Source organism: Sturnus vulgaris, chromosome 1 (genome assembly GCF_052056855.1).
Source record: "Sturnus vulgaris isolate bStuVul1 chromosome 1, bStuVul1.hap1, whole genome shotgun sequence".
Classification (NCBI taxonomy): Eukaryota; Metazoa; Chordata; class Aves; order Passeriformes; family Sturnidae; genus Sturnus; species Sturnus vulgaris.
Genome location: NC_142243.1, coordinates 115071404 through 115099223, shown reverse-complemented (window position 1 = coordinate 115099223; position 27820 = coordinate 115071404). Strand labels below are relative to the sequence as shown.

Sequence of the window (27820 nt, the reverse complement as noted above, 5' to 3'; positions counted from 1 at the left end):
GTCATTCTTTCCACTCACCAACAACGGACTGCAGCCCACAGCTGCAATCGCGGGACGCGTCCTTCAGCGTGTACACTACCAGCATAATCTTACTCGTCCTTTTATAACACGAGTCTTTGCTATTTGGCTGGTTTCATATAAGAAGCTCTCCAAAAGATCAAGTTACTTAAAAGGAACCAAATGTGTGTTTTTAGGAAAAAAATAATAATTTAAAAAAAACCCTACTTTTATTGAACAACTGTTCCAAATTCAACAAGGAAATCCATGTTCCTTGTAATTTTCAGTGCACGTGTAAAGACTTGTGTAAAGGTTCAGGAAACGTTTACTGAAGGAAAAAAATGTTATATATGCTTGAATGAAACGGAGTTTTAGAGTCACACATATGAGTGTGTGCATATATATATATATATATATATATATAGACACACACATCCTGTCATATAAATATGTATATATGCACACATACATCATTTTGGAAGGTGTCTGGCTTCTCTGAGTTGACAGAGTCAAGTGAAAATAAAGCAGATCTGTGTTTTTCTTATTCATTACCTCACCAAATGCACTTGCCTATAATTAATACGTTACTTTTAACAGCCTTAAAACACCGACTTTTTGAAAAATGAACGCACAGGTGCCCACGTGACTTGACACGCTCCGTAAAGCTTGTATCGAGGCCGGGAAGGTGATGATGATGTACGGCCCCTCGCCAAACTGCCCGCACAGCTCCTGGGGACCGGTCCTTACCCCAGCCCCCAGACTGCACCCGGAGCTGGGCTCCCCGCGAACAGCACCCAAGCCCCGGGGCCCGGCCCCTGTCCCGCCCGGGAGCGGCGCTGTCCCGGCTGCAGGGGCCGCTCCGCGCTGCTCCCGCAGCTCCCGTCATGGCCCCCGCAGCTGCGCTCCCTCACGGGCCCGCCCCTGGGCCTCGGCTCCTCGACTTTGCTCCCCCTCTTCCTCGGGACAGCTTTCTCTCCTTCCACAAACCCTTTCCCTCCGCGTTCCACAATCTCCTGCCACCCGCTCCGTGTTCTCCCGTCCCCTCCTTTCCCCAGCCCCCTCGCTTCTGCTTCACAGAATCACAGGATCAATTAGGCTGGAAAAGACCTCAGAGATCATCGAGTTTAACTTCTGCCTGACCACCACCCCCATGTTAACTAGACCATGGCATTAAGTGTCACATCCAGTCTTTCCTTAAACGCCCGCAGGGACAGTGACTCCACTACCTCCCTGGGTAGCCCTTTCCAATGTCTAATCACCCCTCCTGTGAAGAAATTCTTTATGATGCCCAAGCTAAACCTCCCCCGGTGTATCTTACGACTATGTCCTCTTGTCCTGTCCCTGGATGCATAGAAGAGGCTGACCCTCATCTGGCTACAGCCTCCTTTCAGGTGGTTCTGGACAGTGATAAGGTTTCCCCTGAGCCTCCTTTTTTCCATAATAAACAACTGCAGCTCCCTCAGCCACTCCTCAACAGGACATGTGTTCCAGACCCCTCCCCAGCTCCATTGTCCTCCTCTGGATGCTGTCCAGCCTCTCAATGTCCTTCTTGAAGTGAGGGACCCAGAACATGGCACTCAAGGTGAGGCCTCACCAGTGCTGAGTACAGGCTGACAATCCCTGCCCTGGTCCTGCTGGCCTCACTGTTGCTGACACAAAAATCATGTGGACACACCTGTAACAGCTTTCACGTACACATATCTTGATCAACTCAGGTTTTTTGAGCTGAACCAAACCAAAGTGGCTGAGCTGCACTTTACATCTTTCCCCTACTTATTTTAACCACAGAGGCCTCTCAGGTATCTCTTTGAAACATAAAGTGATATACCAAGCAAGAGAGCTGTGTTTGGCTCTGGTTCTCTGTAGGGTGGGAAGAATTTATGAACTCCACCTGATTTGTCATGGCAGTGTTCACTTCTGCTCTTCTCCATAAGCTCCCTCTGCTCTTGCACATACAGACAAATTATACAGCCCGTAATCTGCCACCCAATGACTTTCTGACTGTTTCTTGAATGTCTTCATTTAGAGAGGAGTTTGTTCCTGCATTATGTCAGCACTAAACCAGACAACGGCTCCTTGCTAAGCCAGGCTGCATTTCTCACTCCACAGCAGAATGAGAGAAGTTACTCATCCATCAAGTTTAAAACAGGCCAAGAAGAAATCAAAGCAGAGCGTGAGTGGAGGTAAGATCACCACCTGACTGGTTTCTAACCGGCCTGGCTTGTTTTTACATCATTTACTGGCTTCTGGTGATGCTGAATCATCTTATGTACCTTAGCCTTGACATGTGATGAATGGCTTGGAGATACTGTACATGCACATCCAGCTGTTCCTGGAGCTGGATTCTTTGGCAGGAGGCAAGGCAGACTAGGAATAACTGAAACTAAGCCACTGTCTTTTTGTATTCACTTGGTGCTTGACAAGCTTCAGCATTGATTTGCTACAATTTTTTGACAGTGCCAACCACAAGAAAATAAGAAGGGGAAGAAAGAATAATGGTATTCAGAAAAAAATATAGCTGTCAGTTCTAAGAGCACTAATAGTACAAGTGAGAGTAATAATCAGGTATAAAGTTGCTCTGGATTTATGGCCAGCTGTATGTTTAAGCTATACCTGATTTTTTTTGGTTGGTTGTTTTTTGGTTGTTTTTTTAAAATACTAAAGCTAATCCTGTCAGAGTTAAACACAAGATTTTTGAAGGGGAGGAGAGGGTGATTGATTGTGTATAGTTTTTCAGTATTTGTAGAATGTTAAAAAAATTAAAAGCAGTGTGAAAATGATGTAATACTTGTGAAGTAAGGAGAGATCTTTGCCATGTAAATAATTCAATTTTCTATGGCGGCTGCTAGAACATGCACAGGCACTTGAGCAGGTTTTCAATTGAAAACACTAGGTGGAAAACTGTGATACAAAATTCAGCTGATGTAAGGCACTTTTTTTTCACATGATATTGTTTCTGCAACATGACCCACCTTGGATGCTCATCTGGGCCTAAAAGCACCTGCTTACTTGATCATCTCTAGGAATTTAGAGTGAATTAGCTAACCAACACCCATTATTCCATTATTTAGCAGTGATGACAAGGAACATATTTAGACCAGGCACTCCTGAGTAACTTCCTGGTCAAGTCTTTGGGTTAAAAAAAAATCACCTTATTTTTGTTTTTATCTTCAGAGAAAATAAAGCTTTCTTCACAAGAAGTTGTTTAGAGATGGCTGCTAACAATTCAAATGCTGCTATGATCCTAAAGGACTGGTAAACAACTCAAGATTCTGCATTGATCTTGTTTCAAGTTGTCTAACACCATTAACATTTTTTCACAGCCTTTTAGTTATTTGAGAAGTGTTGAAGTAGCTGTAATTTTACTAACAATATTAAGCAAAAGAAAAACGCAAGAGCTGCATAAAAATAGCTCAGCTCTTGCTGAAAGAAGTCAATGAATTTCTGTTTTTTCTTTATTTTACTTTTTTTCAGGAAACATATCGAGCACTACACAAAAATAACAAGGTTATAAACAGGAGATGGGTTATTGCCAAAATATTATTTACCATTTACTGCTAAAACTGCCTTTTCTTGCTAACAGTTAACCTGATGTTTGGTGTCAAAGGTGCAGAAGCTGAGATTGTTTGCAAAACAGGAACAGCTTTTACAGTTGCAAATAACCCTTATGTTCTATAATCTCCTTTAAAAAAAAACCAGAAAGTGACAGAGAAAGATACATTGCATATCCAGATTATTCAGAAGTTGTGTTCTTAGCTGTTAGAAACTATCAGGAATGTGGTTGGAAAATGGAAATTCTGTCCTCCTTAAACGCAAATTGATGTACATTTTTAAAAAATTGTTTTTCAACCTCCCCCTCAAAACAATGCTTAGGAAAATGCATGAACATAAACCTAATTATGAATTTACATTATGAAAAAATATTTAGCTCCATTTGAAGGTGTACACACTCAGATGATATTCCTGTACTTTCAGCCACTGCATTGGAAAAACTAGGATAAAATTTGCTCTTTCCAGCATTACCTTTCCCCCCGGTGATACAGAAGGCCACTTCAGGAGGACAGAAGAGCTGACCAACAGGTAGGTTGGTGGCTTTTCTCTACAACACTTACCTGCCATCCCAACAGCTGCCTCATGCATCAGGAGGAGACGCAGCTCCAGGATTTCCCTGTTGACACGATGACAAACCTCCCAGCACCGCCTGTTTACCACTCCATCCATAAAGGAATAAAAGGAGGGCAGCAGCTGCCCTGGAGGAGACAGTTGCCATTGGGGTGGGTGGAAGGTTCTGGCACGGGGCAGGGCACACTTAGTGCCTGGGAAGGGTGGAGCAGAGGCCCCGTCCTGAGAGGTCAGGAAGGTGGGAACATGCAGGCAGGGGAGCTGCGTCTGCATTTGAGTCCAGGCTGAGACCACGGAAAAGCAAAGCAGGCGGAGGAGGTTTGTGCACAGCCTTTTACCCAGGGGCTTTCTGGTCATGGTGCTTTTCTTAGTGGGTCGCAAAAAACCTAGTTTTGGAGTCATGGGGGTGCTTGTTTGAAGGAGGAGGTGCAGTGGGCAGTGCAGCTCCTCAGCACAGCGGGTGGTTTTGTGGGTTCTCATGGGGTTCCTATTCCTGTGCTTCCCATTCCTGTGCTTCCCATTCCTGTGCTGCTCTGCCATGACTCAGGCTCCAGCCCTCCTTCAATTGTTCTCAACACCTACAACCACACTAATCCTACACTGCATTAGTAAATTTTAATAGCTGCGTTTTCTTTACTTCTGATACTGCTCCTCCAGAGTTCGCTTAACGTGTAAAATTGAGCCCAGGAGAGAAGTGGAAGACTCAAATCAGAGGATAACTTGTGTTGAAGAACGTTTTGAAGTGGCTGCTATCCTAAACTTTTTTGTGGTCTTAATTCAGCATGATTGTGGTATTTTGAATACACTGTAAGCAGGTAGCCTCATCAGTGTATGCAGCTCCTCTGATGATAACTCTGGTTCCCCTGTTCTAGTGGAAAATTATTGTGTATCATGGTGGTGTATAAATTTTAAAAAGGAAAGCTCTCAGATTTTCATATGGACCTAAGTAATCAGATGTTAAATATAAGCTGAACTTCAGTGAGTTCTGTGTATCTTAACCCTCTAGTCTTTGAACATTGCAGCCAAATACATTTTTCAGTTCATTCCGTGTAACCAGTTCCTTAGGGCTTTTTATAAATGGTTGGTTTATTTATTTGGATGAGATTATTGTTCTTAAAACTATTATTCTAGAAAAAAATCTCATTTAGTGAGCACATAGTTCTGTTTCTTAGTAAAAGCCACAGGATATAGGGATCTGAATCTTAAGTCTTCTAAGCTAAGAAAAATCTTCATTCTCACCCCTGTTAATTTTGGCACAAAAAGTGAAAGGTGGATTAAAATTGAAAATATAAAGGAATTGTTTACTATTCAGTAGAAATTAATGGCTTGTAAAAGACACTAAATGAACATGAGGAAAATATAATATGTGCTGTTAAGTGATAGCTGATTAGCCAGGTGACCTAGGCAGAGCTAGCCCACATTCTCTGCTACGTGGAATTATAGGGAATGTAGAGAATATTTAGATTATGGTGGTGATTTAGAAGACAAAGATCCAATAGGATTCAGGCATAGTTAATCTCACTGCTTTTGTAACAACTTTGCTTATTGCTATAAACTATTAAACAGTTTGTTTTGTATGTAAAAAAGTGACACAGTTCTTCTGTGTTGTCATCCTGTTTACTTCAAGGAGAGCATTGTGCATGTAGCATGATGTTCAAACTTTTTTAAACACTCATGAAGTTAGTAGGGACACAAGGTCTTCCAGAAAAATTGGGAGTAAGTTGTGATGTGAGTCTAGCCATTTTCCTAGGAAAAAAACCTAAATGCATAATCATGTTAATGTATGACTTCATGTTTCCCCATCTGAAAACAGAATGAAATCTTTGCCAATCTGGAATCCATGTGATAACCTAGGTGGAAATCAAAAATCCATGGATCCTTTTAGAGAAAGAGAATGGTACCTTTTATCTTTTCTTGGTATTTCAACTCTCAGATAGAGATTTTACCGGTTGAAATAATGAGGATGATTTTTGTGTTGGTCCCCAGGGAGATGACAGTGTAGCATAAAATGATCTTGCTCAGAGCTATGCTCTGAGATCACCGTCTTCTTAATTAGTGCACAGAGAGCACCATGTTAACCTAAATGCTAATCTGATAAATATGTACAAAGAACATTTTGGTATCAAACTTCTTACAAAAGCTGTATATTTAATATTAATTATGTTGGCTTTTGCAAGTGTCTGTTGTGACTGCTAATGGTAACTGAAGTTACTTAAGATGCCTGGTTAAGCTGGTTCTTTGACCAGTATTACAGAATTTTGTCCTAGTGCATAACCTCCCAGATGGACAATACTCTTTTTCCCCAAATGTGGTAACCACAGTGAGTTTGGTGGGGTTTTTGGTTGGTGTGGTTTTTTTTCCCTTTTTGATTGGTTCTTATGTTTTTTGATTTCTTTAGCATGTTTATGTCTTGTGCTTTGGGTATGAATCAATGAACAATGGTAAAACAGGCAAAAATTTATGAACAAGCAATAAGATCTTTGTCAATAAATGAAGTGTTGTTCTCATTGTGGCCATTGAAAACAGAAGGGAGGTTTTTTCTGAGTCATGGCATGTCTCTTGTGTTGCTTTTTATGTGATTTACAGTGCATTTGGTTGGTGGGGTGCTGTCTGTTGGAGTTTGAGATTTTTTGTTCGTGGGTTTTTCCCTCCAGAGGATGATGTGAATTTTGCTGTCCAATTCCATATTTTGATAATACTCTTCAGTAAAATTATCTCTGAGGTACAAAACACATTTCCTTCAATGCTTTAAATACAGCTTTTCCTTCAATGCTTTAAATATGGGATAAATACTGGATACAGAACTGGAGATATACTTGTTTCATTTTAATGCTGTATCTATGAACTTGAAGGTTAGGCTGTTTAACAGAATGAACTGAATATACTATATCTGTCATTTTGTCATTGCTTAATTTATAGTTCATTCTGAGTTTTGCTTGATTTTAATTAAATTTTACCCTACCTGTTGAGTTAATGCCTTAAGACTGTCAGCGCCTAGTCACAAATTGAAACTTTCAGTTCGATGCAGTTGTAAGCCTGCTTGGGGATTCCCTTAATTAAACCAAGTAGATGTGATTTACCTTTCAAAATCTGGCATGAAACCCTGGTCTTGCCTGTTCTTGTGTTCTTACAAGCCTGATATAGACAGAACTAGAAGGGTTCTGTTTGCTTGCTTGTTTGTTTCATAGCACAGGCGTTCTTGAGACTTAAATGTTTTTTGTTCAGAAGGAATACTAAGAAAAATGTGAAACATCCCAGAATAGAAAGAGCAGCAAGCTTCCTTACTTTGCCAGGCACGCTGACCTGTGGAGCTTTCAGTCAGCAAGTTGTTTAAATGTCAGTGGTGTCTGCAGCATAATTCCAGCAGTAAAAACTTAATTACCTCCTGCAATTTTATTTCAGATGCTTCTTTCAACAATGATTAAATATGAGAGGGAGAAACATTTTTTTTGCCAAAGCCAGGTGTTTGAATCAGAGTGAGGAGGGAGTAGGTGGCAAGACACTGGAATTTTGTTAATGGAAGAATGTACATGGGACTTTTGGTATACAGCTTTAGGGCTAAACCAAAGACTGAAATTTTGTTATTTTGTTTTCTGAAATCACAAAGTCATTGAAGAGGAGAGGTTTGAAAGATCTGTATATGTCAGTGTGATTCATGTGTCTTAAAGCATCTTGGGGAAATCAAGAGCCGTTTGTGTAGTTATTCAATACATTTCATTTCAGATACTCCTTTTTTTTTTTCAGAAAGGCAGATTGTTTAATATTGCAAGTGCAATAAAAATTCACAACTCTCTCTTGCTATTTGTGAAACTACTAAACAAAATTTTCACTGCTGTTTCGTTATAGTAAAAATTTACATATTTTTTACATTTTAGTTGTATATTTTTATGATTTTTATATGTGTTTGTCTGTGTGAGTGTGCTTGTCTGTTTGCTGACAGCATCACAACTTAAAAATCCCTGAGAGATGTAAGTAAATAATTTGAGCTATTACTTTGTTTCCTGGTGTTCCATTTGGCGGTTTTCTCTTTGTTTCCAAGAGCCCTTGTTCCATGGGTCATTTTTTTTACCCCTTTTTAATGACATGAACCCAGCCTCTATTGCCTCGAGAGAAAGAACTAGAAGAACTCTACCTATTCAGTCATATATATTTTATATTGTAAAATGTGCAGAAGGATAAAGTCATTTAGCCGATTGTCTTCCACCTAGGGATTACAAATAGGAAAAATCTGTTTTAGAAAAATACAGTATTTAAACATATCCAGATTTCTCTTACGCAGTAATAATTGTTTGGTGTGAACATAAGTCTTCAATTGCCTGGAAACACAAGCCCGGATGTTACCCAGATGCAGCTCCGCTGAACAAAGCGCCTGCTATTGCCTCGAGGAGTCCAGATATCATATTAGGCAAAATTCCCACTACGGCTGTCAAAAGCAGCGCGCTTGCAGGAACATCTAATTGTTTCTGCGTTTCACTGGAGGGCTGTGCGCTGTTACTCCCTAGCCGAGACTTGGCGGGGGGATTAGAAGGGCTCGCACTGCCCGGCTACCGGGACTTGGGGGAGGAAGTTTTGTTTGTGTTGGAGGCAGAAAGTCACATTTGAACGCATTGTGCGGTGCCTCCTTCAGTGAGGCAGTAAAAGCAGGAATGATGGCTAAAGGGGGGTGGGAGCCCGCGGGGGGAATTAGCTCAAATGGTAGAGCGCTCGCTTAGCATGCGAGAGGTAGCGGGATCGATGCCCGCATTCTCCATTTGCTGTGCCGCTGTTTTGAATTCGGATGCGTTTTCTCGCAGCAGTTTCGTTTACATAGTATGAAGTATCTAAGTTTTTAACGTTGATCAGAGCTGAGCTGAATTTTTTCTTTAAATGCAAATTATTTTCTTCTCGTGGCTAGAGGACATTAAATGATACTGTGGGAGACCGAATATCTCTTGAAACTCAGGAACAAGCGTGCCCTGCCCGTCCTACAGCGGGTGCAAGATAGCTGGAGAGACACTAATTCTGTGGTGAGCTGATGATTTATATAGGCAACTACAAACTTTTACATCCTCGCAGGGACAATTTCAGTAACTTTCCGCATCATTAAAAAGTAATCGTGAATGCTCACATTCTGTGCAGTGGTAACGGATGGAAGTGGCTGTTATTTTTTCCTGTGTCAGAGAGTGTTATTTTAGGTGAGTTTGTGAAGAAATTGTCAGAGAATACGCAAGTGTGATCTTCACAATTAACAATTCTTCTCCCCATTTATTTGCCACGTGAGTCGCTCTGCATTACCTGCTGTGGATTTTCTACCGCAAACCCGGGGTAGTTCGTGGAAGAAAATCTTTCCCACCGCGGCGCCGCAGCCGATCAAAACACTGGAGAATGCGGGCATCGATCCCGCTACCTCTCGCATGCTAAGCGAGCGCTCTACCATTTGAGCTAATTCCCCTTGCCTCGGGGGTGGATTGCACTCGTACTGAATCACCTCTGCCGCCCCAATTCCTGTGTTGAGTCGTTCTGCTTAACAGCGCTGAGTCACCTCCGAATATACGTGCAGAACCCCATGGCCGAAAAGCCAGCCTGGCTACACGCTTGACCTGTGAGGAGCATTTTATGCTGAGTTCCTTGGATAAAACAAGTCATTTTCCTGAGCAGTGCATCCTCTAGCGTTTATTTAATTTTTTACATCTCATACAGTGCCAATACAAAAAGGCTTGTAAATCTAGAAAGACTACTCTTAGAAGTCATTCAAGCACATTGAGATTTTTCTTTTTTTTTCCAAGTCTTTAGTTTCTTTTCCAACTTTATTTTCTAATTAAACATGCAAAAACGATAAATACAATGGTTTAAAAGTTCATGTTTAGTTTCTGGAGAGGAAAAATCATTCATTCATATATTTTTATGTTACATTCTAGAAATTATTTGTATTTCTACCTTTATTTATTGACTTTGATAATTCTGTCCAAATAGTATTGCATCTTAAATAGATGGGGTTACTAAGCACATTTCTTAAATAGAAAAATTCACCTGTAGTCATACTAGCTGAGTTTGCAGTAAGAAGCACATTGCAAAACCTCTATTCACAGGCTGTTAAAGAATGCTTTCTGAATGATTTCTTCTTGAAATTCACAGAGAGAGTGGATACACTGATATGCTCTTTTTAAATGCAGAGGAGTAAGTCCTGCTAGTAAACGAAAGTGTGTGCAGTAATCCAACAATACATGTACTGGTGGTTTTCTCTGAAGGATTTAACTCACTGGATGGCAGCAACCAGTCAAAACCAAATAAATTTCAAAACTGAGTATCAGCAAGTTACAACTTGTCCTAGGTAAGGCAGTACTCCAAATCTGTTACAATCTCGATTTAGGTTGAGTTGTGGGACTACAACCACAGTGTTGCTGCAAACATTCTCTTAAAATTCAAATATTCTCCTGCCTAGCTTCAGTCTCTGCCCAATAAAAAAACCCTAAAATTTATCCTTAACGCTTCTTGCATTATATTGGAGATGATTTTATCTACCTCACTTGAGTAGACTTGAGGAGGAAAGCAAATAATGTAAAAGCAGTTTCGGTCCTTCTCAGAGGCATATGTGTATCTTAGGCTCACTGACGGCCCCCTGCACGCCTCTGGCCAGGATCTCTCCCATATCACGTTCCACGAGGTTCAGCTCTATGAACAGTTTTCTTTATCGACCCTGTGCAGCTCGAGACATTATGTAAAAAGCAGATTACCTCTCCCTCTTTTTCACCACCACATCTCACTCTGTTGCCACTGAAAAGGCCTAAAGATTCAGCTCACAGAAAAACAATTTATTTAATGCCCAAGCCAGATAAGGGTGAGGAAAGATCTCTGCACTATTTTCAATTATTAAAACGTGTATTTTATATAATTGACAGCATTGTTTTGTGATAATGAATTTGTTGTGAATGTTGCTAAGTTTTCATGTAAAATGGCAAGTAAAATGTTCTAATTTCTTAACCTGGTTGGGAAAACTTCCTTACCTATGTCTGAAAAATAGCTCGACCTTCTTAGTTCCATCAAAAAAAAAATAGGGTGTTTCAGTTTTGAAGGCTTTGTGTCTGCATACTTTAATTTAACACAGATCACTTCAATGCATCTTCTTGTCAATACTAATGGAAACTGATACAAGTTAATTTAATCGGGCTTGAGTTTTGCTTTCTGGATGGTCTCCTGAGGGGACATCAGGGCAAATGAGAGTTTTGTATTATCCTCAAGCTGCTCCACTGTGTTGTTTGTGATGTGATTTCCCCGAGTGTAGGAGAAGGACAAATGTAGCGTGTGGCAGGTGGCACTGAAAGGCTGCAGGGCACGAGTTTGTTGTGCAGGTTAAGTGAAGTGCCTTATCGCGTGACTCTGCCTTAGGTTTTTTTGTCGTCTTGGGCAAAACCATAGGCGGCTCCGGGTCAGGCGGTAATTAAATGTTCCGAACGGCTGACCTGGGGTTACTGGTGAAAAAGGAGAATAAAGGCAAAAAACGCAGTTTGTATTTATGGCTAGTGAGGTCTAAACTCACAGGATGCCGCCTTTGGGCACAGGGGAATTAGCTCAAATGGTAGAGCGCTCGCTTAGCATGCGAGAGGTAGCGGGATCGATGCCCGCATTCTCCACTCTCAATTTTGCCGCTCTTGGAAGTAAAAATATTTCACTGTATTTAAAAGAATATTTAAACGTAACTTGACGCTTATAGCTAGAAAACGAACAGCCAACTAACAAACGGGTTACTTTTTATTATTTCATACACACAGCTGGAAAACGTCTGTTCCAGTTTGCCTTGTTTCTTGCTGCTTGATTTGGAAATGCACAATGAAATGCTACAAGTGTATGATTTTGGAATCAAAGTGGAACGTGTTTTCATTTGTGAGCAGAGAGGCCAGAACAAGAGAGAAAAACTACATTCCGCTTGTGAAGCTGGGAGAGGATCAGAGTTCTGTGATCCCAGCCACCGCCCCGTGGGGGGGAATTAGCTCAAATGGTAGAGCGCTCGCTTAGCATGCGAGAGGTAGCGGGATCGATGCCCGCATTCTCCAGTGTTTTGCCGGACAGGAATTGACCCACACTATCAAACAAAAGGTGTAATTATTTCGGTAGCATGTTAGCTTTGTTTTAATTGGAGTAAAACTGCTTTTTTCTCTTCCTCCGCCCTTACTACCTAAGTCAGGCTTATATAACTGTATAGTTCAATCCTCTGTTGTAACAGCTGACCTCCTAGACAGTATAAGTTACATTGAGCAAGAAGAAGATTCTGCAGTACGACATTTTTTTCATGCTTAGTCACCAGGCCCCACACAATTGCCCACTCACTCTCCCACTAGTAGGGAGACAATTAGAAGTGTAAAAGCTGGAGAGCTCAGTGGTTTAAAAAAAGGCAATTTAACAGGGAAAGCAAAAGCCATGCACACAAGCAAAGCAAAACAAGGAATTAACTCATGCTTCCCATGGGCAGGCCATGGGAATGGGGATGGTCCAGCCATCCCCAGGAGAGCAGGGCCCCATCACATGTAATGGTTACTTGGGAAGACAAATTACATCACTTCAAATGTCCCCCCCTTCCTCCGTCTTTCCCCACGTTATATACTCGGCATGTTGTCAATTGGTCAGGAATATCCCTTTGGTCAGTTGGAGTCACCTGTCCTGGCCACCTCCTCCCTACCTCCCATGCCAACATGGCAATATGAGAAGCAGAAAAGGCCTTGGCTCTGTGTAAGCCCTGCTCAGCAACAACAAACGCATCTCTGTATTATCAACCCTGTGTTCAGCACAAATTAAAAATAGAGCCCCACAACAGCCACTGTGAAGAAAATTAACTCTACAGCATCCAAAATCAGCACACAATGGACGAATGATGGTTAGAGACCTGAATTAATGTGTCTTATCACACAGTGGAAATAGTTTAGGAATGCTTGTTCTTCCCCAACTGCCCGTTGTGATCCCTGCCCAGATATATAGGATCTTCTTTCATTACTGATCTTTATGAAGCTGGATCAGTCAATTTAAGTTTACAGCTAAAAGCTGTCACCTCTTTCCTCTGTCCTGGAAAGCACGCTACAGCATCCATGCCTTTTAACCATGGCCTGTGTGCAGGCAGCTCCTCAGAGACTTCTCTCCTTCTTCCATTCTGCAGAGGTGCCTGTAAGATGCTGATGTCTCTGACATATCTGAAAGCACACTTGTGTTAGAGCTTCAGAGATAACCTTGACCATGTGATTCACTGACTTCCCCCAACATTTTATTCATTTCTTCAGGTCCTTCTCCAGACTTTGTGTGTTTCATTGTAATGCACTTTCCCCTGACCCTGCCAGGAGCGGCACAGCAAGTGCAGCTTTTTAGATCTGTCACCAGTTATGCTAAATTCGTTGTCTTTAATGTTAACTGAGCACCTCAGTGTGCAAAAAGGCCTTATTTCCTCACATCTTCAGTCTGTTCATGGATGAGGGAGAAAATGTGTGTGGAATCAGAAAAATTTATTCCATTTCTTGGTGTGTCGCTGGAGGCCAAAAACTTAACCTTCCCCTTGAACACTCAGGCATACCTGAAAATTCATAGCATACCCAAATGTGACTACTTTCATTATGATCAGTAGATAGAAGATGTCTAGAAAGGTCATACTAAATCCCATTGTTCTGTAAAGTCTAGGGCACCCTTATGGCTGCTGTGTAGGCACTTATTTTCAGCAAAGTTTTTCTCAGTTCACAATGTGCTACCACTGGGTTCTTCTCCCTGTAACATTCTGTGGTAAAACTGTTTTATAAAAACCTATTTCTGATCATGATCTTTGATATGTAATTTTTTATCTCATCAGTTGCAAGCAGTGTGGACAACAATAACATAGACATCTGTCTCAGGAATGTCTAATGATTAAAGAAAGACTCATCTTCTTTTAGGATGAACACAGTATTACCCAAGATCACTTCAAGTAAATAGACGGATTATTTATTCCCTCTTTATGAAGGTAGAGTATAGTTTGGAGTATTTCTCAGTAACATCCAATTTCAAGTTTAGCTGAAATAGTTTTGCAAGGATTCTTACCCGCATATTGCATTTAAATAAAAAAGACCATATAAAGCAATCATGCTGCTTTGTGCAACTGAGGAAGGTCTTATAGAATTGTATTTTTATATTAAAAAATCATCCATACCTGGCTCTTTGGAATATTACTGAAAACAAGCTACGAGACCTTCTTCTTTCAAGACTGATTATATGTCACTACACCAAAGATAGGTATCTTCGTTAGTCAGACTTAAAATTGAAGTAAAGAAATGTAGTTTCAAGTAGAATCTATCTTATCTTTTTTACACTGAGGTTATGTCTACAGTACATTCAGGTCAAACAAACCCCAAAACACAAATCTCCTTTCATGCTCTCAGTAAGAACTTACCAAAAAATTGCAGAATTCTAGATGGAAAAATGCTCAGCTTAAGATTGAAATGAAAACAAGAGAGTCCTTTTTAAGTCAATTAATTTTATTTCAGCTTACTGCAATACTAACAGTAAAAATTGCATTTACTAAAAAGTCATTTGAGTTTTTACAATTCAAATGGAAATACAGGCAATATTGTTACTGTGCTTTAAAAAGCATCATAAAAACCACAAAGCCCTTGCCATATTAGTAATTACATTTAGCTAAATTTAGCATCATTGACATGAGGATTTTCATAGTATCTTGTAATGACAGTGATGCCACTTAATCATGACTACCCTTGTCATAGCAAACAATAGCCCAAGCCGTGAAAATCTTGCAGGGGCAATACAGTAAGGCAAAGTGAAGCCATGACAGTTGGCAGGGAAAGGCTATGCTTGTCACAGCAGATGATAGTCCCAAATCTCCAAGATCTTGCAGACTGACACTATCTGGAGTAAGGCGAAGTACAAGTCGTGACAGCAGGCTCTCAAGCACAGGGTATCTCACAGCAGCCTCACAGTCTTTCCAGTCACAGTCAGGAAGTCCTCATCAGCCAAGGCACGAAGTGCTTCTTCAAACATTTCCTTCGTGACAGCCTTGAAGAAAAGGAGCAAATCAAATAAAGATGGGGAAAATACTTCAAACATAGTAAAAATGCTATACTTTCTATCAATGTTCTAATATTTTTATTTGAAGTTGTCATTCTGTGTGGAAGTCGAAGCCTGGCCTGGAACCCTGAAGCTGAATTTGCTAATTCCAGAACCAGAATAAAAATAAACTAAGGTATAACAGATTCAAGTCATTTGTCTGTAACAGAACTGGCTTTCTAGTCATGCCAACAAATTATTCATGTTTCCATTTCCTTCCACCATGTGATTTGAGGACAAGAATGTTCATTTGGAAAAAAATGCTTTTGAACACTAATGGAAATGTAAAAACAAACCAAGAAACTTACTATATCAGACTGTGCTCGAAGATCATCCAAAAGCTGTTGGTACTTCAGAGATGGTGCTTTACCCTTCGATTGGATGAGCTTCCGTAAGGCCTGAGCCAATTCCTCTTTCCGCTTACGAGCTGTTGAGCTCATTCCTTATAAAAGCAAAGAAAATACCTTTTAGCAATCAGCTAAGGAGGACAGGTTAAGTTACATTTTAAAACTCACAAAGTCCCAACAGCAGCGCAGCTTTAATGCTACGGAAGCACAAACCTGTCGTGAGAATGGATATGTCCACAATTCCAGTCCTTGGATCAGTAGCAGATTGTTTCAGCGCTTCCCGATGGAGGCGTTTTGCTTCCTCCACATCAATGGTTTCCACCTTGTCAGAGAAGCGCACCTTGGCGTGCGCCTCTGCCAGCCGGATCAGAGACTCCAGCTGCCGGGGGTAGGCGGAAACCATTCCCCTGCCACTGCCAATCTTCCTCATGTCTACGTAGGCCTGAAAGGGACACGCTCGTTACATGTTTCACTGCATATTCATTCCTTTTCAGCCCCCTGCATTCCCCCACCTCTTATTTCAGAATATGAGCAATTCTGGCAAGTGATTCCAAATACTGCATTTCTGTTCACACACCTTCACAGTTTGTCTGCAGTGATGAATAACCACATCAAAAATTTTTTTTTTTGTTGTTATAAAGCAATTAAACCATGGTAATGAATCAAGTTTTGAATCCCTTTAGAATTCTGCATTAGTCTTATATAGCAGTTCTTGTGTCTATGATGGCACATTTTGCTTTGGTAGACTTTAATGTGTTTTATGTGATGGAACCAAACCAACATATCTGAAAGATAATCATTAAAATGCAGAATGACTACTCTGATCCCTCTTTCCATTAGAGACCTTTTTTTTCCCAAGGATCTTACGGAAGGGTTTTTATGTAGATAGAGAATGTACATACAAGGGAATTTCACCACTTCTGACAAGTCAGGAAAGACTCTGAACATTCTCAGCAGCAATTCCTTTACCTCAATAAGGGCTTGGCCTGCTTCTTCACCTAATCTGGGATTTACATAACTACGAGCATATGCAATGTAATCCCTCAATACTGCCATATCCATGTATTCCTCCTCCATCTTTTCTTCACTTTGGTAGTACAGTGAAACCAAATGGCGAGCGAGGCGTCGGTCATAAGCTTCATCACGTGGATCCAACATCAAAAATATCAAGTCAAACCTGAATGGGATATGATCCAGAATTAGTGTGCATACTTGCTTGTCATTCAGGTACTTGGCTTATAAGCATTTGACATAGTAAGAACAGGTAGGAGTTACTAGACTGTTATTTCCTACTCAGTAGGAACTGCCTACACCCTGTGAACTTGAAATTTTGAAAGCAAGGTACATTCTTTCAGATTCCGTGTTCAAGGCTGACATATTTTGTTTCCTTAGAAAAATCCACACCCTACACACTCCCAAAAGAAAGTTGCAATTGCCACAAACAAAAGATCCCACACACATAACAAATGCACAGAACTTGCTGCTAAAGATACTGCCCTGAAATACAACAGGGAAAAAAGTAACTAAATAAATTACAAATAATTTTAAAAGTACTTGCAGTTTAATCCTGAAGAAAGTGGTTTATAGTTTTACAAACAATGTATTCAACTAGTCTCAACTATAAGCAGACACGGATAATGCGTTTTTAGGCAGCCAATGATTTATTTTTTGTAGGCTTAAATCCAGTAAATGGTGGAATTGAGATGCTGCTCAAACACAGCAGCTCTTCACTGGAATTTAAACCATAAGTGTTCTCAGGATATCTGATGTACCATCAGTGTACTCCAAATTGCCAGTTACTGTGGAAATTCTTAATGAGATGCAACTCCAGCACATAGTTTAATTTTCTGTCAGCAAGCACTAAATGTGGCTCTAACAGTTATTGCCCAAATGACTGACCAGCACAGCTGTCTCCTCAGTTGAATTTTACAAAGCAGCATGAAGCAGGCACAGATCTTAGGATTCTACTACCTCTACCACCAAGTTCCCTGATCATCAGTGTTTCACTTTAAAAGCTTTATGGAGCTAAAAAAAAGCATCCTAAATTTTTGTTAAAGTTATCAATACCCAAAGTTTCAGAACAGCTCTTTCCTAGGAGATGATTATGAAACAACATAGAATTAAATAAAAGAGATTCTACAGATCTTATCACACCTGCTCTTCAATGTCAACGTGTAAATATTAAAAGGCACTTCTGTGCTCACAGAGATATTGTAAGGACAGCATTTAAAAGTATGTGCTATAAAAGTTTTCCATTAGGCTGTGAACAACAGTGGTTCTATTCTACTATATGTAGTCATTTTCAGAAGAGGAAGTGTAACATCCCTTAAAAATGACAAATGCAGTGCAGTTCAGTACCTTGACAGCAGTGTATGAGGAAGCTGAATGTTTTCAATAGTAGTCTTTTTTGGATTCCACTGTGATTCTATAGGATTAGCTGCTGCTAGGATAGATGTACGAGCATTCAATTGGCAAATAATTCCAGCCTGTCAAAAGGAAAAACGTCTCTGAAACCAGCTGCAGCTGTGCCACCAAAACCTCCCTCCAATTTCATGAGATCACCAATGTCATTAGATCGATTCTGTAATCAAAAACTGCATTGTGAAAGCCTCTGAGTAAGGCAAGAGAAAAAGAATCTAGGAATAACTTCAGTGTCCTGTACCTTTGCAATGGAGAGTGTCTGTTGTTCCATTACTTCATGCAGAACTGACCTGGTGCTTTCATTCATTTTATCAAACTCGTCAATGCAGCAAATGCCATTGTCACTAAGTACCAGAGCTCCTGTCTGAAGAACCAGCTGCCGTGTTTCTGGATCCTTCATCACGTATGCAGTAAGACCAACTGCACTTGAGCCTTTGCCAGAAGTATACTGGCCTCGAGGAACCAGGTTGTACACATACTGGAGCAGCTGGGATTTGCTAGTACCAGGATCACCACAGAGAAGAATGTTGATCTCTGCACGAAAATTCCCTCTTCCTGTATGAGTAAAATCCTTTCTTGATCCGCCAAAAAGCTGAAGCAGAATACCCTATAAAAACAAAAATATAACTTCTTGTATAGATGCAAGAGAGCAAATCCAACTGATCAAATGAAACATCTGAAGAACAAACACTGCTAAAATTAACACAACTCAATGTATCTGGGTTTCAGGCATTAAAGACAAAAATTTTGTATGTCATTGTCACCAGATTTTGGTTGGAACCTGAAGAATCTCTTCTGATGAAAGGTCCTTAGTTTTCCTCAACTCCACCCCCTAGACTTGATGTGCCTTTATTAACATGTTGAGAAGGTAACAGCAAAAGGAACTGTCATTGCTTTGTTCCCATTTCATAAGTAAATCATTGTATGGTTTTGAATTACACTTTCAGGAACCTATAAACTATAATAATATATAAATATATTAAAAATCTCAAGGGAACATACTTGAAGAGGAGTGTTTGATGTCTAACAATACCTTGAGACCTGCTACTGATTGCAGTTTTCACAATGTTCTAGTACCTCAGTTGACATTTTATTGGAAGAGTATCTTCTTGGATACATCCAAGTAAAAGTTTTGATACTCCATAATTCAGAGTCAACCGAATGTTATTTTGAAGCTACTCTTCTTTTGTGGATGCCTCTTCTCAGCAAACAGTTACTATGTTACAGGTACTTACTTTCCTTTGATAATCAGTAATCTGAACTTCCAAGAAATGTCCAAGATTCATCCTGCAATTAAGTTTTTCCAGTTCTGCTACCTTCATACCTTTTCAGTTATCTTCCCTCTAATTAACACTCCTTAATAGCTTGAAAAGAATTATAATGCACTTACAACCAACACCACCCTGACAAAGATCATGACATTTTAAGACTGCTCACGGTAACAGCTTTTTGATTTTTTAAGTTTCAAGATACATCAACAGTAAACAGTAACTACACATATATACACACAAAAATACATGTCTTACAAGAACATTTTACCTTTTTGATATCTTCGTGCTCATAGATGCTTGGAGCCAATGCTAAAGCAAGCCTCTCATATATGTCTGCTTTTTTAGAAAGCTCTTTGAGCATTTCCACACGTTCCTCTGTAAACCTCTTCTGCTCAGTTTCCTCATCAACACCGTGCAGGCGTTTGGAGTCTGTCTTGCGATAGTGTATGACGTCAATGTGGGTCTTATACACGGATTTTACACTGCTGACCCGGGGATTAACTCGAATGGGGACTGCCCTGTAGATACCTAAATGCAAATTTCAATCACAGCATGAGATACGGAGAAACACACTAATTCCAAACCCTAAAAATTTTACCAGTTCCCAGGAACAGAGCTCTTCTAAACAGCCATCTACTGTCATGTAATTTCTCACTGTAAGTCATGTAGAAGTCACACTTAAGTCACCTAGACCCATTTTTGCAGACAGACATGTATGTTTAACATTCATACTAAGTGTTCTCAACAATGAAAGCATTTTTGAAAAAAAAAAAATCTAAGGCTTGATGCTTTTGAAATTCCCACTCCAGTCAGCCTTTCCCCCTCTTTTTAAGTGCCATGTTTAATAACAGCTTTTTTATGCATTTCAAGCAGCTTGGGATTTTTACAGCAGTTGTTTTAAAGCAAAGTGGTTTATAATATGTTGCTGCAGTATCACAAGACTTACTCTACATTATCACTCTCCTGACAGCAGACACTATTTAAGATACCATCTCTTCAGCTATAGCTTCAGAATGAAGGAATCAAGGTCAGACAGCCTGAGGATGTCTAGTCCCAATCATGGGGTCAAACTGGAGTGAGCTGGAGTCCACTGCTTGCTAAAGCCTGTGTCCCATCAGCTTTTGAGTATCTCTAAGGACAAAGACTTCACATAGCCTTGCCAGTCAACCTATCATGAGGTTCGACCACACAAACAGCAAAAAAGTTCTTGTTTTTAACCAGAATTGCCTGCATTTCAGCTTGTGCCGTCTGTGTGCCACTGGGTATCATCAAGAAGAGTCTGGCTTTGTCTTCTTGACACTACCACCCCTCCACCCACACTAAATCAGGTGTTTGTAAACACACTGCTCAGATTGTTAGCCTTCTATTCTCCAGGCTGAGCAATCACAGCTTTCTCAGCCTTTCTGTATATGACCAAGGCTTCTGTTATGGTCATAGCCATTTGCTGAATTCACTCCTGTATGTTCATGTCTCCCTTGCCCTGGGAGACCCCACAACTGGACCCAGTACTCCCTCAACCTGCTGGCAACACTCCTAATACAGCCCAGGAGAATGTTAGCACCACAGTCATGGTCTCTCAGGCACTGCTTCCTTCCAGTTTTGTTTTCCTCTCTAAGTTTGCTGAGGGTGTAGAACACTGTCCCAATCAGAAAATGTTTCTAGTATTATTGGCTCTATCACCTTCACCAGTACTCAAGATGAAGCTGACTGGCCTGCAGTTCCCCATGTCTCCTCCTCACTGCAGGGAGTGCCATTGGCTTTTTTCCTAGTATTTTAGCCAGTCACCATGACTTTTCAAAGATAACTGAATGGCCTTGCAAAGAAAATGTCCAGCTCCCTCAGCACTTGGAAGTGCATCCCATCAGGTCCCTTTACACAGAGATCAATGAAAAAGAAAAACGGAAATACTCAAACCAAATTTTACCTGTGACATTAATTCTGTCACCTGGCTGAACTTTATCAACAAGGTCATTGTGAGCAAAGAGTGCCACCGTATGTGGGGTCTGTCCAGCTGGCATATCTTCAGGAGACTCCTGCAGTTTGATCTAACAAAAACACCATTTAACTTTCAGTTGCAGAAAAGCAGAGCTTTTCCATAGAGCATACAACAGGATTTTGTATTAACACAGTCTTCAGCATCATGTTGAATCAGGAACAAAACATCCCTACCCAAATCAGCAAAACTAATTAAAAGAGATTATGAAAATGAGAACTCTGCTGATTGCTACTGGCATGGATAAAATGCTGCTACAAACAAGGCTCACCTAGATCAGACAGAAGTGTATATAAAGGGGCTTCCATACAGAAACATTAAGACATGCACACACTTCATTTCATCCTCCTAGTGCATTTCTTCTCCGAAGTAGACTTCCTGTTTCACTAAGTTATTTCACCCTTTTCCATGCTCCAAAACACTTCTTTCTTTTCAAAGCATTCAATCTCAAGATACATAACTATGCTGTTGATGATTTTAGGAGGGTGGGGGAGCAAAAACTAGCAACTCTTTCATTTTAGCCACTTTTTAAGCCAACATACCATCTGTTTGTCAGAGAACATGGATCTATTGTGAATCAGCGCCATACTGTGCGTTGTGTTACAGTTCTTGCACACTGCTGGTTCAGCAATCCTGCCACGGTCAATTTCCACTCTGGTGGTGAAAGCGCAAACCTGGCATCTAAAGAACGCTTCCTGCATCTCAGGAATTAACTGGGAGCTTCTGATGACCATTCCACTGATGGTGATGAGTTGATCAATGTCTACAAAAGAACAGAGACTCGTGTCATGACCTCATACTCTTCAAATATAAATAAACTTCAAAATTTCATGCCACAATAGTTTTTAGGCAGAAGGTAGACAGGTTATTACTATTCTGTTTAAGCAAAAGGAATCATAAATGTGTAATACAAATACAAATTTACAGGAGTAGGTATACAAAAGAAAGAATCCTTTGCACTTGTGGAACTAAGAACATGAGTAGTTGATGATAGGAGACATTTCCTTTATGGATAGATTATTCTGCATTTAGGCTCTAAAGCATTTGATTCTGAAACAGACATGAATGGAAGACATTGGTCTGGATGTGCCACAAGTACAGTTTTATATAGTCAACGTAGTCCTATGTTAATATTCACTAAGTTATGAAAATCTTTAAGATTTTTTTCTAACGTAGTAAGCAAAAAGTTTACCTTCAGGATTTAGATTTCTCATGTTCCTGGTCTTCAATGCATTATATGGCCTTACTTGAATTTGATGCTCTAGTATTGAATCAGGGTAACGATCAAAAAAGATCTCATTGGCAGCCATGTCAAATGTTGGGATAACTTCCTGTATTAGAAACAGCTTACAAGTTAGCAAAGTTACACAGAATGAAGTAATTATGTATTAAGCATTTTATGTGCTGCTGACCAGCCAGTAATGACTAAAAGTCACACCATCTATACATTTTCCTACATAACACAAAACCTGCTATTCAGATCAGATTTATTCATTCACTTGAATATTGCAAGGGGTGGAAGTACAAAACTCTGGACACTGCAGCTGACTTTGCATGCACTGTTTCTATGATCATCTACTATGAAACAGGACATTTTATATTCAGTAAAATAAAGTAGCCACTGAGATTGCACCAAACACACACAGTATGCCCAGTATGCACTGCATTTAAACAAGCATTTTAAAACCCAGAAATATATGGAAGAGCCACCTGAAAGTCAGAAAAAAAGTGCACTACTTCACCTGAGGATAGCAGATTAGTTGCCTGTAGAGATTTTCATCAAATGATCTTAGATGGTCACAATTTACGTTCAGGAACGGCTCCCCAACCACATTAATCTGCAAGGGAGTTAGGAAATCTTTAACTCAATAGCATGGAAGACGGAAAAAAGAAAAGCTGAATTGCAAATTACTGCATTACAGGTACCTCTTGAAGTCGTTGCATATAGCGTGGCTCATTAAGATCCAGGCCAATGTCTTCATCCTCTTTATCCAGTGGATCAATAAAGCGCTGGAGAAATCTCTGAATGTTAGAGGTAAAAGAAAAGACAGGGAAAATGAGCAGAGTTTAGCATTAAAAACACCTCCTTTGTATCAGATTCAACCAGTATTTGTTTAAATCAAACTAACTTTTCATTAAAAAGAAAAGAAAGAAACAAAACCCACCTGGAATTTTTCTTTGCATGATGCCACATTAACATCTGTTCCCCAAATAACAAGCTTTTGTCCAAGAGATTGCTCGGTTGCTACTATATCCTCAGCCAGCTGCATGGAAACAAATTAAGCATATACAAATATTTATATGTTTAAAAAGATGCTGTAAGATACAAGAGACAAGACATCCACCTACCCCATCTGAGTGTAAATCCACTTGTCTGGCTTTACGGACAGACCCGAGATCTGGCCTCTGCCTGACTGGAGTTCCTCGTACACCACTTCGTGGGGTACCCTCTACCCTGGAGCTGGGTGTGCCATAAGTCAGAGGTGAACTGATGTCAAAGTCAAGAGGAATGGCTGTAAAAGGAAATGTTTTGTAATGATTATTGAGACATTTTACATCTAGAGCAGACTAAAATTCAGCCTCTGCATTTGTCTCATCGTTCCTTCAACTCTTATCATAAAATGAGTAGTATCAGTCAAACCCAGTGTTTTGTCAAAGCACACAATAAAGACGTTGCCAGTCTCCCTAGAACTTTTCTTTGTATTAACAGCACTTCTCAAAGATCCCAAGTTTGAATAAAGCTTCCCTAGAAAACTTTACAGCAGTACCGCATTTTAGAACTACACTAGAGTTCAAGCGTAAGAACATGCAATTTTAGGAAACACTTTTTTAGTATTTTGGGGGTGGTAGAGCAAGTGACACAAGTAACAGCTACTATAATTAAAAACAACCCGACATATATAAAAGGGAAGCTTTCTATGGCAAACAACCTAGTTCCTTCTGTGTTAGTAGTTTTATTATTCTTTCTGTAAGTAAATTTTAAAAAGTAGTGTATATTTCCTGATACATATTCCCATGCTAACTGGAAGCTACGGCAGAGATCTGCACCCTAGATATACACTGCACTGCTGTAGAGCTCACTATATCAAATTCAAATGAGAGATATAGGACAACTCTCATTTTTTTCCTCCAGCGTTTTTCAGCCGGATCTGTCCCAAGGCTGGCTGCACCCCCAGGGCCCGCACAGCCACGGAGCCGCCCCAGCCCCAGCGTACCGGAGTGCCGGAACTGCGGCGGGCTGGAGAACAGCGCATCGGCGGCGCCGGGGCTCTGCACGTCGGCGGGAGGGGACGTGGGCATGGGCTGCAGGTCCCCGGTGGAAGTGGAGTCGTCTGTCCGACGCTTCTGGGAAGGAGGAGAGCGAGCATCTTGTGCTGCAAAGACACAAGCGGACCCGGAGCCGGCGTTACAATACCAGGCGGGCCGAGGCGGGGGCTGGGATAACACCCCCAGGGCCCCCCCGCTGGCCCCTTCCCGCCGCAGCACTTACGAGTCGGGGGGTTGCTGCCCCGGCCGCGCTTGCCCCGTCGGCGGCTGGGAGTGGAGGCTGGTGACGACATGGCGCTGCTGCGGCTCCACCGGCGGTCCTACCTGGGTGTAGAGGGTGGGCGAGAAGAATGAGCGCGGCTGGCGCTCCGGCACCGGCCGAGCCCCGACGGGCGGGTTTCCGTCCCTCTCTGCCCCTCGACAGCCGCGACCCCCGCCCGCTGCCCCCACCCACCTGTACAGCCCCACAAACACCGCCAAGCTCCGCGCCAAAACCCGCGGCGTGCGCGCGCTCTCCCGGGCTTTCTGGCCAATGGCGAGGCGCGATCGTAACGGGAGCGCCCAACGAAAGCAGAATGGGGGGATGCGGAACCGAGAGGGAAAGGAGGAAGAAGATGGATCCTCTGGATCCCCGAAGTGAGGGTCGCGCCCCGCTCTACCTGCTACAACAGAGAAAGAATTATAATGCAGGTTACTACTTGTGGTACAAGATAGAGGCTGCCCTCAGTAATAGCAAAACACGTCCCCCCCCGCAACCTAGCGTGGAGCCGCCCGCACCTTACCGAATTTCGCGGCAAAAGTAGGGCCGCAGGGAGGCGTGGGGAGGTTGGAGCAGCCCATTCTCTGAGGAGGGGGGAACCCCCACTGCAGCCAGCATTGCTGTTCGATTCTGGGCTCCTTGGTACAACAGAGACTTGGGGCGGGTCCAGCGAAGGGCAATAAAGATGATTAAGGGGCTGGAGCATCTCTCTGATGAGGGAAGGCTGAGGGAGCTGGGACTATACAGTCTCGAGAAGAGACGACTGGGAGGAGACCCCATCAATGTCCTATCAGTATCTATAGCGAAGGTTCCAAGAGGATGGAGCCAGGCTCTTGTCAGTGATGCCAAGCAATAGGACAAGAGGGGACAGGCAGAAACTGATGCACAGGAAGTTCCACCTGAATATGAAGAAGAACTTCTTTACTGTGCACTGACCGAGTACTGGAACAGTTTGCCCGGAGAGGCTGTGAAATCTCTCTTACTGGAGATACTGAAGCACTGCGTGAGCAGGGAGGCTGGAGCAGATCACCCACTGTGGTCCTTTCCAACCTGCTCCATTCTGTCATGCTATGCGTGCATATCCTGAGCCCATCCTGAGACGAGAGATATAAAAGCGCCCGTCAGCTTCTTCCCTGCTGGCGGCCCTCATTCCGCTGGGAATGGTCTGGCGGAGCTCCTCCAGCCCGCGCTCACTGGCCCGCGTCCCCCCGGCTGCCGTTGGATGCGGCGGGAGGCGGGCCCTTCCCGTTCCCGTGTCCGGGCCAGCATGGCTGGGGCGCAGCAGTGCCTGCTCCAGCTGCACCGCTGCCTGCAGCCCGGCGATGCCGCCGGCAGCGCCCTGCACGCATACAGCCTGCTCCGCAGCCTGGCCGAGACGTGCGTGACCAGCACGGCCGGCAGCGAGCAGGGTGCGCCCGCGGGCCGGCCGGGCGGGGGGAGCTGAGCGGGGCCCGGGGAGGGCTCGGTGGGGCGGGACACAGGCACCGGGCCGCTGCTTCTGCGGGGCGGCTCCGTCCGTGCTCCGCTCCATGCTTTGTGTCACTGGTGATGCCGAGGGAGGGGGGTCTGGGATATCTGGGTTATCCCCAGAGAGCCATTCACCGGGGTAAAGCGCTCGGGTGCGGGCCTCTCTGTGCTGAGCTGCCCCTAGGCTGGCTTTCCCTCGGCCCTGGCAGGGGCAGGCTCCGGTGCGAGGGCACGGGCCCCGAGGCCATGGGGCAGGTCAGTAGCACCCACGTTTTGTTGTGGTTTTTCTGGCGACAAGCGTCAGTCGTGCCCAAGGCGTCGGGTGCCCCTTTTGCAGCGGGGATGGGCTGGGTGGTGCGCTCGAAGCCGAGCACCTGATGGCTCTTTTGCCTCCCTGCAGCCCTGCACCTGTCCCTGGTGTTTTCCCAGGAGCATGGCTTACTCGTCTTTATCCACAGATCCCTCTCCGTCGAGGAGGTGAGTTGGCAAACCCTAGTGTTTAGGTAGTGCTATGTAAACAACATGTTACACACTCAATTTTTTTAAAATTTTTATTTTTTTTTAACTTTTTAGTTTCGCGATTGCAGGGAAGAAGCGCTGAAGTTTCTCTATGTCTTTATGGAAAAAGTTGGTGACAAAATTCATCCTTATGCCTGTAATATTAAGGTAGGAAAATTATTTCCTAAAAGTGTTTTTGCCAGATAGTTGAAACTAATCTGGTGGATGTCATGTCATAACATTCATAGCTGTAATTCACCCCTCCCAGTCAGCCTTCCCCATCTCTAGTGTTCTTGTTAGAGCTGAAATAATTTGAAGTTGAATGACATAAACTGTAATTCATATCACAGAGCAGTGTGGAATTGTTTGTCTAGCTGTAGACTTAATTTTATTAACTTTTCTTTATAGAACATAGTAGGTATTGATTCTGAAAATTAGTTATTTTCATTGGAAATAGTAGTTGTAACTTCTAATTTATACAAACTAAAGTTGCCATATAAATGCAAAATTTAAATGTTTCTATAGGATTAATTTTAATTACCATTTTAAAAAATTCACCTGAGAAGTTGTTGCTTTTGCAATATATACAGAAATTGGTGGTAATTACAATACCTGAGGTTACTGGAGTCTGGATGGCTGAACATCTATGCTGCTTTGCATAGAAATGCTTGACTGCACCACTGAAGTTTCTGATCATAAATTAGTAGCTACTTATTGTAAGGACTGATAGTACTGAGATAGAAAATTTGCTCTGTGTGCCTTTTACTGAAGAATCTGCAATTTCTTTGCTTGAGCTGGGGTTTGTAATTATGTCAGACAGTGCTGCAGTATTGGCAGTGAAGCCATTTCCAGGACTAGATATTGTTTTAGTCTTTTTAAAAAACCTTAAGCTTGTAAGGAACAGATACTTTAAAGAGGTAGAAGAATATGTTATCTTTGAATTTCCATCTCTACTTAATAGTATTGTTATCTTAATTTTGTTTTCTGTGTAGCAAACTTGTCTTAGTGTCTACACAAAAGATAGAGCAGCAAAATGTAAAATCTCAGCACTGGAACTTCTGATTAAGGTAAAATGCATTTTATAAATACCCCTTGTTTCTAGAAAAGAAGTAGAAAATCTGCTGTATTA

The 27820-nt window shown here is 41.9% G+C and overlaps 2 protein-coding genes and 4 non-coding genes across 7 annotated transcripts in view; 4 read left to right on the top strand and 2 right to left on the bottom strand.

Annotated features, from left to right (window-relative positions):
• The first annotated feature begins 8796 nt into the window (after nucleotides 1-8796).
• TRNAA-AGC (transfer RNA alanine (anticodon AGC)) lies at nucleotides 8797-8869 on the top strand. The gene has a single exon. It is a non-coding gene; the product is annotated as a tRNA-Ala (tRNA).
• A 608-nt stretch (nucleotides 8870-9477) lies between these two features.
• On the bottom strand, nucleotides 9478-9550 carry TRNAA-AGC (transfer RNA alanine (anticodon AGC)). Its single transcript has one exon. It is a non-coding gene; the product is annotated as a tRNA-Ala (tRNA).
• A 2106-nt stretch (nucleotides 9551-11656) lies between these two features.
• Nucleotides 11657-11729, top strand: TRNAA-AGC (transfer RNA alanine (anticodon AGC)). The gene has a single exon. It is a non-coding gene; the product is annotated as a tRNA-Ala (tRNA).
• Nucleotides 11730-12076: 347 nt separating this feature from the next.
• On the top strand, nucleotides 12077-12149 carry TRNAA-AGC (transfer RNA alanine (anticodon AGC)). Its single transcript has one exon. It is a non-coding gene; the product is annotated as a tRNA-Ala (tRNA).
• Nucleotides 12150-14564: 2415 nt separating this feature from the next.
• Nucleotides 14565-25005, bottom strand: MCM4 (minichromosome maintenance complex component 4). Its single transcript, XM_014874343.2, has 17 exons — nucleotides 24922-25005; nucleotides 24691-24791; nucleotides 24416-24574; nucleotides 23550-23713; nucleotides 23366-23464; nucleotides 23127-23222; nucleotides 22943-23038; nucleotides 22393-22531; nucleotides 21743-21963; nucleotides 21132-21252; nucleotides 19476-19735; nucleotides 18178-18543; nucleotides 17874-18001; nucleotides 16485-16692; nucleotides 15729-15957; nucleotides 15477-15610; nucleotides 14565-15117 (listed from the first exon to the last, which is right to left on the bottom strand). Exons 2-17 carry the CDS (start codon nucleotides 24758-24760, stop codon nucleotides 15025-15027), a joined length of 2583 nt encoding a protein of 860 aa, XP_014729829.1. The 5' UTR covers nucleotides 24761-24791; nucleotides 24922-25005; the 3' UTR covers nucleotides 14565-15024.
• Nucleotides 25006-25976: 971 nt separating this feature from the next.
• The window catches only part of PRKDC (protein kinase, DNA-activated, catalytic subunit), an 81148-nt gene continuing 79304 nt past the window's right edge, over nucleotides 25977-27820 (top strand). For both annotated transcript variants that reach the window (XM_014874316.2, XM_088174745.1), the window contains exons 1-4: nucleotides 25977-26135; nucleotides 26594-26670; nucleotides 26767-26859; nucleotides 27684-27758. In XM_014874316.2, the coding sequence (XP_014729802.2) occupies nucleotides 25994-26135; nucleotides 26594-26670; nucleotides 26767-26859; nucleotides 27684-27758 (387 nt within the window). In that variant the 5' untranslated portion in view covers nucleotides 25977-25993. The remainder of the gene's footprint in view (nucleotides 26136-26593; nucleotides 26671-26766; nucleotides 26860-27683; nucleotides 27759-27820) is intronic.